The sequence below is a fragment of the Hyperolius riggenbachi genome, chromosome 12 (genome assembly GCF_040937935.1).
Source record: "Hyperolius riggenbachi isolate aHypRig1 chromosome 12, aHypRig1.pri, whole genome shotgun sequence".
In the NCBI taxonomy this organism is placed as follows: Eukaryota; Metazoa; Chordata; class Amphibia; order Anura; family Hyperoliidae; genus Hyperolius; species Hyperolius riggenbachi.
In genome coordinates, this window is record NC_090657.1 from 46,906,186 (window position 1) to 46,920,752 (window position 14,567).

At 46.5% G+C, this 14,567-nt stretch overlaps 1 protein-coding gene across 2 annotated transcripts in view; it reads right to left on the minus strand.

Annotated features, from left to right (window-relative positions):
* The window catches only part of LOC137540712 (NXPE family member 4-like), a 124,875-nt gene that overhangs the window by 100,976 nt on the left and 9,332 nt on the right, over positions 1-14,567 (minus strand). For both annotated transcript variants that reach the window (XM_068261836.1, XM_068261835.1), the window contains exon 2: positions 14,235-14,328. In XM_068261836.1, coding sequence (XP_068117937.1) covers positions 14,235-14,328 — 94 coding nt within the window. The remainder of the gene's footprint in view (positions 1-14,234; positions 14,329-14,567) is intronic.

Here is a 14,567-nt window from a genome sequence, read left to right on the forward strand (position 1 = left end):
AGCGAACCTTTTCATGATATGCTAATTTTTTGAGATAGGAATTTTGGGTTTGCCAAAATCATCAATATTATAACAATAAAAGGCTTGAAGTACTTCAGTTGTGTGTAATGAATCTAAAATATATGAAAGTCTAATGTTTATCAGTACATTACAGAAAATAATGAACTTTATCACAATATGCTAATTTTTTGAGAAGGACCTGTATGTTTATCTCATCGTGTCACATGTCGCCTTGGGTACACTTAAATGGTAAAGAATCCCAGGATGTAGGATTTGCATTATTGACACTTTACAACATGATTGGAGGGGGCTTAACAGGAATAGGGACATTCTGAAATTTGAAACCAAGTGGATATTTGAATTGTCCATCCTACACCCTGATGGACTAAAAATGTATGTATGTATAATTTATATTGTTACTAGCTGATTGCCCGGCGTTGCCCGGGTATGTATTTGGCTGGTGTTGGTTCTGTCCACTTTTTCTATCCCTTACACTCAATTACTCAATGACCTAGTTTTTGAGCTTTGCAGTTTTTGTGGCATCAATAATTTGCATTGAAATGCAATAAATCTGATTGTCTGTGGCTCTACCCCCTTTTCTGAATTTGAACCCCAGTCACCCAATGACAAACTGTACCAGGTTTGAGGCTTGTGCCATTAACGTGCAAGAATGGCAGCAATGAAATATTCCCCTTGAAAAGCAATAGATTAATTTTAATTGGCTTTTGTAGGCTCCACCCACTTTTCTGAATATTATTCCCAGTCACCAAATGTGCAAAGTTTGAGAACCCTACCATTAACAGTATAAGAATGGCTGTAGTTTACATTTTCCCAATGAAATGTGTATTTGTCTCTGCCAACTGATGCCCCGGGGTTGCCCGGGTATGTATTTGGCTGGTGTTGGTTGTGCCCACTTTTTCTAACCCTAACACACAATTACTCAATGACCAAGTTTAGCGTTACAGTCTTTGGAATCAATAATTTGCATTGAATTTAAACAAATCTGATTGGCTGTTTGTGGCACCACCCCCTTTTCTGAACTTGAACCCCAGTCACCCAATGACCAACTGTACCAGGTTTGAGGCTTGTGCCATTAACAGTGCAAGAATGGCACGAATATTAATTCCAGGCACCCAGTGATAACTGTGAAAAGTTTAAGAACCCTACCATTAACAGTGTAAGAATGGCTGCAGTTACATATTCCCAGTGAAATTTGTATTTGTCTCCGCCCACTGATGACCTGGCGTTGCCTGAGTATGTATTTGGCTGATGTTGGCTGCGCTTACTTTTTCTAACCCTAACACACAACTACTCAATGACCAAGACTGTGAGTTTTGCTATCTTTGGCATCAATAATTTGCATTGAAATGAAACAAATCTGATTGGCTGTTTGTGGCTCCATCCCCTTTTCTGAATTTAAACCCCAGTCACCCAATGACCAACTGCACCAGGTTTGTGCAAGAATGGCAGCAATGAAATATTCCCCTTGAAAACCAGTAGGTGAATTTTGATTGGCTTTTGTAGGCTCCACCCACTTTTCTGAATATTAATCCCAGTCACCCAGTGACCAACTGTACAAAGTTTGAGAATCCTGCCATTAACAGTGTAAAAATGTCTGCAGTTTACATTTTATGAGTAACATTTTTATTTGTCTCCACCCACGTTTTGATTATGGGGATAAAAAGTTATTCCAGGTAATGTACTATGTGTGCTAAATTTCATTCAAATCCGTTCAGCCATTGTTGCGTGCTTGAGTAACAAACATCCAAACTTTCACATTTATAATATTAGTAAGATAAGATATAACAGATTCCTAATATAATATTAAGTGTTTAACTGTGATTTGATATTTTGACCTCTAGATGGTGCTAATCTCCAAATTACGTGAGATGTAGAAAGACAAACATTTAAAAACACTGCATGTTAACTTCATTTATCTGATAAAGAACTTACAATACTCGTTAAATGCCCCCAAAAAATAATGAGCAAATTTCTTTATGCCGACACAGAAATTTATTAGGAAACTAAACATAAAAAAATTATTATTAATTAACGCCCCCACAACCTCAATGGTTGATACCAGCTTGAAGAATTACAGTGTTTGCCCAAAAATAAGACACTGTCTTATACTAATTTTATCTCCCAAAAATGTGATAGTGCTTATATTCGGGGAGGGCTTATATTTTTTGGGGGTATGAAATCTGATGCTGAAGTTAGTGCTCTTGCCGCACATCTTTTGTGGCTGAGTCCACCTCCGCTCACCTGTAAATGGCTCCAGTATTCTGACATGGTCGGCGTCCTGTGACCCAGCCACAAGGGAGGTGCGGTAAGAAACTGTGCACTTTTCCATACACTAGTATAGCATCCGATTTTCCACCGGTATACAGCTAGGGCTTATTTTCAGGGGAGGGCTTATATTTCAAGCTTGCTTGGCCTTTGGGGGATGGAGGGGCAGCGAACGGGCATTTACAGTGATCTCTGAGCTTCCTGTCACTCACTGAATGTGTCGCTCGCCAAGGAATTTACAATCTAATCCCTGCCATCATGTCACTAACTGTCCTCAGAACAGCTTGTAATATAATCCCTGTCATCATGTCACTAACCATCCTCAGAGGAGTCTACAATTTAATCCCTGCCATCATTTCAGTAACTGTCCTCAGAGGAGTCTACAATATAATCCCTGCCATCATGTCACTAACTGTCCTCAGAAGAGCTTGTAATATAATCCCTGCCATCATGTCACTAACTGTCCTCAGAGGATCTTATGATGTAATCCCTACCACCCTCTCACTAACTGTCCTTAGAAGAGGTTATAATGTAATCCCTGCCATCATGTCACTAACTTTCCTCAGAGAAGTTTACGATCTAATCCTTGGCCATCATGACCCTAACTGTCCTCAGAGGAGCTTACAATCTAATTGCAGTGTGTTGGTGGGGGTGTTGGTGGGGGGGGGTGAGTTTAGGATGCTGTCAGTCCGGGGGTAGCTGGTGATAATGAGCCTTGGGCAGTAAAAAGTACATATTTAGCCCTGGTCATGTCCACTGCACTACCCGCCCTCCCACAGATAGTAGTAATGTTAGATAATAGAGATGGCCCGAACCTCCGATTTTCGGTTCGCGAACCGCGAACACGAACTTCCGCAAAAGTTTGAGTCACGCGAACTTACACGAACTGCAATAGACTTCAATAGGGAGGCGAACTTTGAAAACTAGAAACATTTATGCTGCTCACAACAGTGATGGAAAAGATGTTTCAAGGGGTCTAACATCTGAGTTTTTGCATGGATGAGTGCGATAGACGCCAAAAATCCTGGGGAAAAATCTGGATTTGACGCAAAGCAGTGTTTTAAGGGCAGAAATCACATTGCGTGCTAAATTGGAGGCCTAAAGTGCTTTAAAACATCTTGCATGTGTATACATCAATCAGGGAGTGTAATTAGAGTACTGCTTCACACTGACACACCAAACTCACTGTGGAATGCACCGCAAACAGCTTTTTGCGTAGTGATGGATGTGCTGGACTGGTGTGCACCATGGCCAGAGTGCAGGCCGTGGCAGTTTTCAAGCCCATATGGTCGCCGGGCTGAGGTAGCTCAATGACCGGACAATAGTGACTGTCCAACTGATCGAATTTTGTCTGTCCACAATGAAGCAATGGCCTTATTATCTTGGGTGTGCCCCCCCCCCCCCCCGGTAACGAAGGGGAATTGACACATGTGCATGCCTTTTGTTTTGTTGTTGCAGCCGCAGTGCAGCCAGAAAAATTAGGCAGGCATGTACACGCACCAGAAAAATTATTATAGCGGCCTTAAAAATTCAGGAATCCACCTGGAGTCCTGGTGGACCCTGTTGGTGGTGGCGGAAAAGGAAGTCAAGCGGCCTGCAGGCAGAGATACTGTGTGGGGAGTGGCCCGACTTAATATTGGGGCAGGCAGAGATGCTGTGTGTGGGGACTGACTTAGTCTTCGGGCAGACCTGAGCGTGCTTTGCAGACCAGGCATCCATGGTCAGATGGACCCTTGACCCAACGCTGTGTGCCAGAGATGACACGACTTGCCTTTTAACATTACAGTACACTTTAGGTATCGCCTTTTTTGAGAAAAAATTGCGGCCTGGTATCTTCCACTGCGGTGTGTGGCTTTGCTTTTGTGTGCTGCTTTTCCTCAGGTGGTCATCCCATTGCAGTTTGTGCTTTGTAATCATGTGCCTTCTTAAGGTAGTTGTCGCTACGCGGGTTTTGGTCTTTCCATGGCTCAATTTTCAGTGGCAGAGAGTACAGATGGCATTGCTCTCATCTGAGGCAGACACACCAAAAAATGTCCACACCGCTGAGCCCTGGGATGATGGCACTTTGGTGGTGGCGGCCGACTGAGTGTTAAAGTGGGGTGCCAGAATCAGAGCAGGAGGAGGAATATAAGTCACGCTTCTTTACGGAAGCTGAGAAAGATGAGGTGTTCTGTGTTAAATAGTCAACTACGTCCTGACAATATTGGGGGTTGATGGCACGTGCCCTGTTCTGAACACTGTACTTTGGTCAAGGGCCGCACGAAATCACGACAGCGCGACCTCAAACAGACCTGTCAGGTGGCCTGCCTCTGGCTCTGCCTTTTGTTTTGTCCATATTGGGGGGATGAAGTGAAAGGTATGCATGGACTTGACTAATACAATGTACGGTTACAAAGGTGCAGTGAACAGGTTGCAGTGACTGGTATTACAAATGTGCAGCTGCCTGACACACACACACACACACACACACGCACACACGCGCACACACACAGGTACCCTGAACAGGTGCAATGACTGGTGGTATTAGCAATGCATCGCCCCAGGCCCCGCACTTGAAGAGGCCCCGTGCACCACCACTAATTTATATTCACTAGGGGCTCGCTCACCTGATCGCCCGCTACCCCCCCCCCCCTGGCCCCGTGCCCGTGCGGCCAGCAGGAGGGGAGCAGAGAAGAGGGAGAGCGGTGCGGACGGCGGGGAAGGGGGGCCATCTCCCCCCTCCTTCCCTCACCTTAGGAGGCTCTCCCTCCCTCACTCTCCCCTCCGGAACTAATGTGCGGGTGGGTGGCTAGCAGTGGGCGGAACTCACCTCCGTCTCGCTCCAGCGCCGGAAGTTCTGGTGACACTGCTCTGGTCTGGACCTGACCAGACTAGCAGCAAATCCATCCCGCGCCTGCGACGCGACAGAGGTAAGTTCCACCCGCTGCCAGCCAGCCACCCGCACATTAGTTCCGGAGGGGAGAGCAAGGGATGGAGAGCCCCAAGGTGAGGGAAGGAGGGGGGAGATGGCCCCCCTTCCCCACTGTGCCCACAGCTCTCCTTCCACTACCCTGCTCCCCACCTGCTGGGAGCACACCTGGCTACCTATTCTGGGACATATACACCTGCCTACATATACTGGGACATATACCCCTGACTACATATACTGGGGACATATAACCCTGCCTACATTTACTGGGCAGTGGGCACATATACCCCTGCCTACATATACTGGGACATATACCCCTGACTACACATACTGGGGACATATACCCCTGACTACATATACTGGGACATATACCCCTGACTACATATACTGGGGAAATATACCCCTGGTTACATATACTGGGGACATATACCCCTGGTTACATATACTGGGGACATATACCCCTGACTACATACACTGGGGACATATACCCCTGACTACATATACTGGGGACATATACCCCTGGCTACATATACTGGGGACATATACCCCTGGCTACATATACTGGGGACATATACCCCTGGCTACATATACTGGGGACATATACCTCTGACTACATATACTGGGAAATATACCCCTGACTACATACACTGGGAAATATACCCCTGACTACAAATACTGGGGACATATACCCCTGACTACATATACTGGGCACATATACCCCTGGCTACATATACTGGGCACATATACACCTAGCTACATTTACTGGGCACATATACCCCTGACTACATTTACTGGGCACATATACCCCTGGTTACATATACTGGGGACATATACCCCTGGTTACATATACTGGGGACATATACCCCTGACTACATATACTGGGGACATATACCCCTGACTACATATACTGGGAAATATACCCCTGGCTACATATACTGGGAAATATACCCCTGGCTACATATACTGGGAAATATACCCCTGACTACAAATACTGGGGACATATACCCCTGACTACATATACTGGGCACATATACCCCTGGCTACATATGCTGGGCACATATACACCTAGCTACATATACTGGGCACATATACACCTGACTACATATACTGGGCACATATACCCCTGGCTACATATACTGGGCACATATACCCCTGGCTACATATACTAGGGAGATATACCCCTGCCTACATATACTGGGCACATATACCCCTGGCTACATCTCTACCCCTGGCTACCTGTTCTGGCGACATCTATACCACTGACCACCTATTCTGGGGACATCTATACCGCTGGCCACCTATTCTGGGGAGACCTATAGACCTGGGGCTACCTATTTTTGGGGAACCACTGCTGTCAGATTGAGTGCATTTTGGGGAACTGCTGCCAGGTGAGAGGTGTCTACCATATTAAGGGGGCATTCTGCCTATTTATGTGAAATGCTGCCTATTTATGTGCCTCATGACTGCTGAATTTGTCTTGTTGGGGGTCTCATGGTTACTGAATTTGTCTTGTTGGGGGCCTCATGATTTGTTGGGGGCCTCAAGATCGCTGAATTTGTCTTGTTGGGGGCTTTAAGATTGCTGAATTTGTCTTGTTGGGGGCCTCATGATTGCTGAATTTGTCTTGTTGGGGGCCTCATGATTGCTGAATTTGCTGAATTTTGCAAGACAAAAGTTACTACAACAATGTGAATTTTGTGAAACATGAACCTTAGAATTTCCAAATTAATTGAAGCATGAGCTCCCCCACCCCCGCACTTAAAACCACCATGCAAATGTTTGTTTTTATATTGGTTGGCTAAGTGGCCTTTACCTCACATAATTGTTTTCAAACAATAATAATAAGGAATACTGCATTAAAGGCGGACAAGCCCATGAACGTGGCGATACGGTATATGGCCTACACTTATGGCTCTAGGCCCCGCATGTGACACTAGCCCCAGGCCCCACATACTCTAAGGCCACCTCTGCATTGAACAGTGAACAGGTGCAGTGATTGGGATTACAAATGTGCAGCTGCCTATCTCACACACACACACAGGTAGTCACTGAATGTGCTGGGCCTGGCAGTGGCACAGTAGGAATTAAGGTGCCAAAGGCCAGCTGCGACTGACTAACAGGGCTCTATATAAAACAAAAAAAATAGATCACAAGAACAACATTAGCTCTCAAAAGAGCTGCTGAGGCTGAGGAGTGCTTTTCAGCAATAAGTATCAGCAGCCTAACAAGCCTAACTCTAGCCTAACTAAGCTTTCCCTAATGTCTCTGCAGCAGCTCTCCCTTCTCTAATTATTACAGGCACAGTAATAATATAGCTGTATTTAGCAGCAATGTCCACTCCACCACCCACCATCTCACATTAGCAGTATCAGACAGCAAAAACAGATTGCTGCAGTGTCCCCTCTCCCCACCCACAAATAGCTTTATTACATAGCACTGAGCCCCCTTCTCAAAAGTCGTTGTGTTAGGCATCAATGTTCTGCCCCCCTCGTAGTAAGTATTAGCAAGGTGCCACAGAGTGATCAGGGTGCAGGAAAGGGAGATTAGGGAGCAGGGCAGGGCCGGCCCGCCCATGAGGCGGGGTGAGGCGGGTTCCTCAGGCGGCAGGAAGTGGAGGGGCGGCACCAGGCATAACAGGAAGTGACTGCGCCTGGTTCTTTCCGCCTTCTAGTCTGACTGGAGAGGAGCAGGCCCCCAACTGTCCCGAATTCTGCAGGACTGTCCCTATTTGGGGAGGCTCTCCCGCAATCCCAGGAACAGGACCCCCCCCCTTCTGTCCCGGTGGCTTGGCAGAGTTGGGGGCGAAAAAAAAATGATCACGGAGCCAGCAGCTCCATTACGGCAAGCAGGAGCTTAATTCCTCTCCCTGCTGTATGTGCCTGTGTACAATTCACACTCTGCCCCCTCGCACAGTGCGGGAACATCAAAGAGGTCTAACTCCTCTCTCTCTACATGGAAATGCTGCTTGCCGTAGTTCTCTCCCGGCTTCTTGCTGGGGAGCAATTAGGAAGAAGATTGACTAGTACCAAGCAGTGTCTCTGGGGACGTCATCAAGCAGTGTCTTTCGGGAGTGGATGAAGCAGAACAGGTTTCACACGGAGGTTTTGCTTCTGATGACCCTTCAGATGACCGGGCTGGGACGAGTAAGCAAACATGCAATATATACTGTCTGCAGATAAGATCACTTTGCAGCGGCAGCTGTGTGCTTTGTACCACTCTCAGCTTGCCTGATTTATTACCTCAATAAAAACGTCCTATTTCCTCCTTCACTCTTTTCACTTTCCTTCACTCTATCCCTGTTTCCTTATCCTATATTGTTCTATATCTCACTCTCTGTCCCCCTCTTCTTCTCTACCAATCTCTCTTCTTTCCTCTGCTCTGTGTCCTCATTCTTTCCTTCTCTTACTCTCCCTTCCCTTTTGCTACCCTATCCCCCCCCCCCCCCTTGTTTGCAATAATTTTCCCCTCTCTTGCTCTTTTTCTACTCTTCCTTTCTCTTATACATAGCTCCCAACAGCCTCTTTTGGAGGGACAGTCCCTCTTTGAGAGCCCTGTCCCTCATTCCCTCTTTCCTCCTCATTTGTCCCTCTTTCAGGACTTTGTCACTGTTTCTATGTAAATATATATATTTCTCCACTAAAAAAGTTTCAAATTGACTCTAAACTTTATTCCCATCCTTTAAATTGATATATTGCTGGTTTTAAAATGTTAATATGAAGGAAAATGAACCAGGATAGAAAGGACCAGTGTGGTTTGAATGATAAATCAGCATATTTTTCTTATGAAATCTTTATGGTATACGTGACTTGGGGTGTGACGAGGGTGTGATCAGGGTGTGTGGCAGGGACGTGGCTTAAGTGTCCCTCTTTCTCATCTCAAAAAGTTAGGAGGTATGGAGCGAGTGCTGGTTGATTGGCTGCTTCCTCAATTTGCCTGCAGGCTGCAGTGCAGACTCTGCAGTGAAGTCCTGGCTGTGACGCCTCCGTGCCTGCACACACCGTGAGTCATTGACCTGGCCGCCCGGACTGTGTTCTGCCTGGGACCCACCCCCAACTAGGCTGTGCATTGCACGTCAGTTCTGCTGCCACGTGCCACCCACCGTGATGCCGCCGGGCCAGCCGCCCTAGAGGGGGTGCGCTGTATGGAGGGGAGAGCCGCAGCCGCGGGGAGGGCAGCCCGACCTCTCCCTCCCTCTCCCAGGGCTGCCCTCTGTGCTCCCCCCTCCAGACTTGACATAGAGCAATGCGCAGGGGAGCCTGTACTAAACGACTCACCTCCCTGCGTTCCCATCGCCGCTGGTCTTCTGTTCTCCGCATACGCTGATACACACACTGCTTCCGGCTACAGGAAGCAGTGTGTATCCGTGTATGCGGAGAGAAGAAGACCAGCGGCGACTGAGCGGAGATGGGAGCGCAGGGAGATGAGTCAGTGGGACAGTGTGTTGGTTGGGTCAGGTGCACCGTGTGGAGAGGAGTCGTCACGATTCCTCTCCACACCCAACCAACACACTGTCTCAGCAAACCAACTCGGTCCCACTCCCTGGATTATACATAATGATTCATTTAAATCCTCTAACACATCCACTTTTAAGATGAGGGCTAAAGCCTGGTACACACTTTCAATTATGATTGGCCAATCACTGACCAATTTTACCACCTGCATCATGTAGTATGAGGCTGGGCAGCAGATATTGCACACTATGAGCAGATTATGTAGGTATCCCTTATACTACATGAAGGAAGGTGGTAAAATTGGTCAATGATTGGCCAATCGTAATTGGAAGTGTGTATCAGGCTTAATTCCACTAAGAAAGACAGGAGGGAGAACAAGCAGATGGAGACAGACAGGGATATAGGGGAGGAGGGTATCGGGGGGTGGGGGGTACCGGGGGGGGGGGGGGGGGCGCCCTCACGATCTTTGCCTCAGGCAGCAGAAAGTCCAGGACCGGCCCTGGAGCAGGGCAGTGTAGGCCAGTGAGAAGACAGCAGGGCCCTGTGTCCAAAGTCAGTAGCATCAGGGAAGTGGAGGGCAGACACAGGTCTAGTAGAAATTGTGACCACTTTGACCACACGCCCTTCACCAATCAGGGACATAATTAGAGGGGAGCAGCCCCTGAGATCACAGCCCCCCCAGAGCTGTGAGGGGCCTGTCACGGACGGTTGCGGGGCAGCAGACGCGTCCTGGAACCGCCCGTGAAGAAAAAGCGATCGGGATCGATTCTCTGCATCGATTGCGATTCAGATCAATAGAATCTGGATTGGCTGTGTAGGGCCTACCTGTAGCAACCTGGAGTTTCTCTTTCTCCCAGCTGTCACGGAACAGCCGGGAGGAACGTAGGCGAATCTGGAAGATTCGCCGTCGATTTCTCGGTCAGATTTGCCAGTCAGTGCAGCGAGCAGAACTGACATTCCTGGTTTTTTTTTTTTTTTTTTTTTTTTTAATAAGGACAGTCCTTTCCCTCCTTCCACCAAAGGGCACAAGCCTGCTGCAGAGTGTCCCTGGCTTCAAGCTGTGCTGATGGCCCATCCATCAGATGTAGTTGATACGTAGGATGACAGAACCAATCTAGTTGGAAAAAGTTAGACATTCTGGCTACAATCCCAGCAGGGGAGCTGACACGTAGCTGGCTGCCCCCAAACTTCAAAAGAGACTTTGCCTAGGAATGACCTGCTGTAAATCCCAGATGTAGATCATATTCCATAAACTGCTATATGTGTTATATTTTCTGTATTGCCAGGCTGGCAGACCCTCCAAACTAACAGAGCATGTAGGGCCCTGTCTGGCGCTGGTTCTGAGAACATTTCAGAACATTCTGAGGTAAAGACTGCCAGTTAGGCCGTTCAAAAGTGCCCTGATGATACCACAGGGGTCCCACCCCTCATGTTTGGTATCAGACTGCTGGGTATATCGAGACAGACCTGAAAATGTTAGTAAATCTGCCCTGACCTGTACTTTTCTGTGAGATAGAGCCCATATATGGTTAGATATGATTTCTGGTCCCCGGGACAAGGGGAGGACTCATCTGATCTTCTAAGGGGGTGTGTGGCTCCCGCCCTCACTTCCTCCTACTGGATCAGGGGCATAAGAATGGCAGAGGAGCCAAACTCAGTGTCTTCCACCCTGAAACAACATCTTGATCTCATCTGTGCCAGCTTGAGGATATGCTGGCATCCACCTGGTCTGAACTCTGAACTTTGATCTTTTAGGACCATTGTAGTCCCTTACACACCCCAATGAGTTCTGGGTCACCATGAGCTTTCTGGTTAGTCTGTGCTTCTCGGATTTACAAGCCCTACTCCATAGAGCCAAATTAATCCATGCCATGCACTGATGAGGATCAAACAATCCGAAACAGTCTGTATGCATGTTGGATTATTATGGCTCTGTACATATTAACAAGCTGACACATCATTGCATTCTAGCGGTTCTGGAGGTGTGTTTAGCTTCTAAGGGTACAATGGTTAATTTGCATATATTCAGCAGTGTTGCTCTGGGAGACATCTCAAGCTCACTCCAACCTGAATTATCGCTAATTCTTTCTGTTTTAGGAAAGCAAACTTTTGTTGAACTTTGATCTGAAACAGGATTTTACCAAGGACTTTATGATTCTTCCCACAAAAGGACATTTCTCCATGAAACTAAGTATTTTTTCTCACTTTCTTTTATTTTTCATACTGGCTATTAATGTTTCAATAATTGTTGATTTTAATTATTGTCTGTATATATTAATTATTTATATTGCTCGTGAATAAAAGACTTTATCAAAGTCATTCACTGTTCCGTTACCCTATTATTCAGCATACACAGAAACTGAACTCAGGTCTCTGAAGAGACGCTACTATTGTTGATATCTAGACAGAATAGAGTGTGTTTAACCGTTTTTATTCACAGGACCAGTCAGTCAGTCGGGTCCACTGGCCCATACCAGTGGTGGTGGCAGTTATACTCTGAATTAGTGTGTATTTTGTAATTACCGTACCTCACAGGCTCCTTTCTGGTCGTGCTGCTGCCCAAATTTCTGTCGGTTTTCTGCGCAAAGCTCACGACCAAAGCTTGCATGGTCTGTGTGCTGAAACCGATTGGAAGGAAATTTGCGGTCTGACCACTAGGGCTCCTGTGACAGGACCCTCAACTACTAACCTTTCCTTCGTCAAATACAGGGGACTATACTTCAGATTAGGTGTTTGTGTGTCTACAGAAAATGGGTATGAAGATCATGAAGGCCACACTTGTTTTATGACCCTTGTGAGATGGGCACCAAGGCCGTGAAGGGCACCAAGGGGAGGCAAGGGAAGGGCTGTGAACATGGAGGGGTCCATCAAAGTTCCTCTGGGGGTCCCCATGAATTGTAGTTTCACCACTGGCACCAATGACTGAAGGCATTCAGACAATGTAAGGGGTTTATTAGAGAAGATATATACTCAGATTTAAGTAGAGATTTTCTTAAACTCTTCTTGTTAACATTGAAGGGACGCTGAGCAGTGCATAGAATAAATAATTTCATTTACCTGGGGCTTCCTCCAGCCCACCGTAGGCCGCGAGGTCCCCTGACATCCTCCTGGCTCCTCTCCGTGTCCCTCCGGCGGCTCCCGCTACCGGCGACACCCAGGCCAGGTGTCGGGCCGGCTCTTCCTGGATCTTGACACATGGTGTGATCACACTGCGGCTACGCATCATCACTCCGGCCGGTGTGACAGTCCTGCACATGCTCGGTTTAGAATTAAAAAGCCGTGCATGCGCAGGACTGTCACACCAGCAGGCGTGATGATGCGCAGCGGCCGGCGTGATGACACCATACGTCAAGATCCAGCAAGAGCCAGCCGGAACGGTAACGGGAGCTGCCGGAGGGACACGGAAAAGAGCCAGGAGGACACGGCCTATGGTGGGCTGAAGGAAGCCCCAGGTACATTTTTTATTCTATGTACTGCTCAGGGTCCCTTTAAAGTTATGGGGTAACATGAAGTCATAAATATTTTGATATATTAAAGCTGAATTCCAACAATTCCTATATACTGTATATTAAAATATTACAATCCCTCCACCCATCCTCCAAACACACCACTGGTGTGACACCAGCACAATTAGCCATCATTGAAGATGTATCTTTTAAATACCATACGTTTTTTGCCCAGGGATCATGTGGTGGTGATGATGAGCAATGGAAGTTTTTACTTTTCTTTTTAAAGGACAACTGTAGTGAAAGGGATATGCACTTCCGTTAAAATGTACCTGCTAGATCTGCAGCCCAAGTGGCCAAGTAAATGCAGCTCTGACAGGTTAGACTCAACATATCAATCATATTAAGAAACAGTTTTGATATACGTGTTACAGATATTGTTGTAGTGATTTCAATGCCTTATCAGTCAATATGTACTTAATATAAGAATGTTGACTTTGAAGGGACACTTAAGGCAACCTAATAAAATGAGTTTTACTGACCTGGGGCTTCTACCAGCCCCCTGCAGCTGTCCGGTGCCCACGCATTCTCGCTCCAATGTTCCTGTCCCCCGCCGGCAGCCACTTCCGTTTTAGGCAACAGGCGCCGACAGGCCTGGGAACGCGGGTGATTCTTCCCGTTCCTGGTCGCAATAGCAGTATAGAGGGCACTATTGCGGCCAGGAACATGAAGAATCACTCGAGTTCCCAGCCTGTCGGCGCCTGTTGTTGAAAACGGAAGTGGCTGCTGGCGTGGTCAGGAGGATCCAAGCGACACTGTGTGGGCAACAGACAGCTGCAGGGGGCTGGTAGAAGCCCAGGTGAGTAAAACTCATTTTTTTTTTAGGTTGCCTTAAGTGTCTCTTTAAATTGTTAGAGCAATTGTTCTATATCTTCAGTTGCAATGTATGTTTGTAAATGTACAAAAGCCCAATAAAAATCTAATGTTTCAAACACTACTGCAACTAAATAGATGATCAGGGCTGCCAGGCAACTGGTATGGTTTCAAAGGCAATAAATATGTCAGTCTTTATATTCTTTTCACTACAGCTGCCCTTTAATCCGTTTTTACAGATTCTCTTATCAAAGTTTTGATTAAAATTACCTGTACTGGTGAACGATGGAAAGTGAAGGATATCCCTATAATGAAGACGATTAAAACAATCCAGAAGATTTTTACTTTAGAAAATCGTCCAACCCTGAAAGAGAATCGAATTAATATAAACATTGTTGTGAATAACAGAAAAAAATATGGTAAACATAATTAAGGATCAAGAAAAAAAACTGAAGACAGATAAAAAGCAAGAAGAATAAAAAGGAATAGAGGGAATAAAATGTGAAACGTTGGCCACAGGCCTCCAGAAATCAAAGGCTTGATTCACTAAGCAGCGCTAGTGACGTATGTGCATTATTGTGTGCGTCAACCTTTATGCGCGGT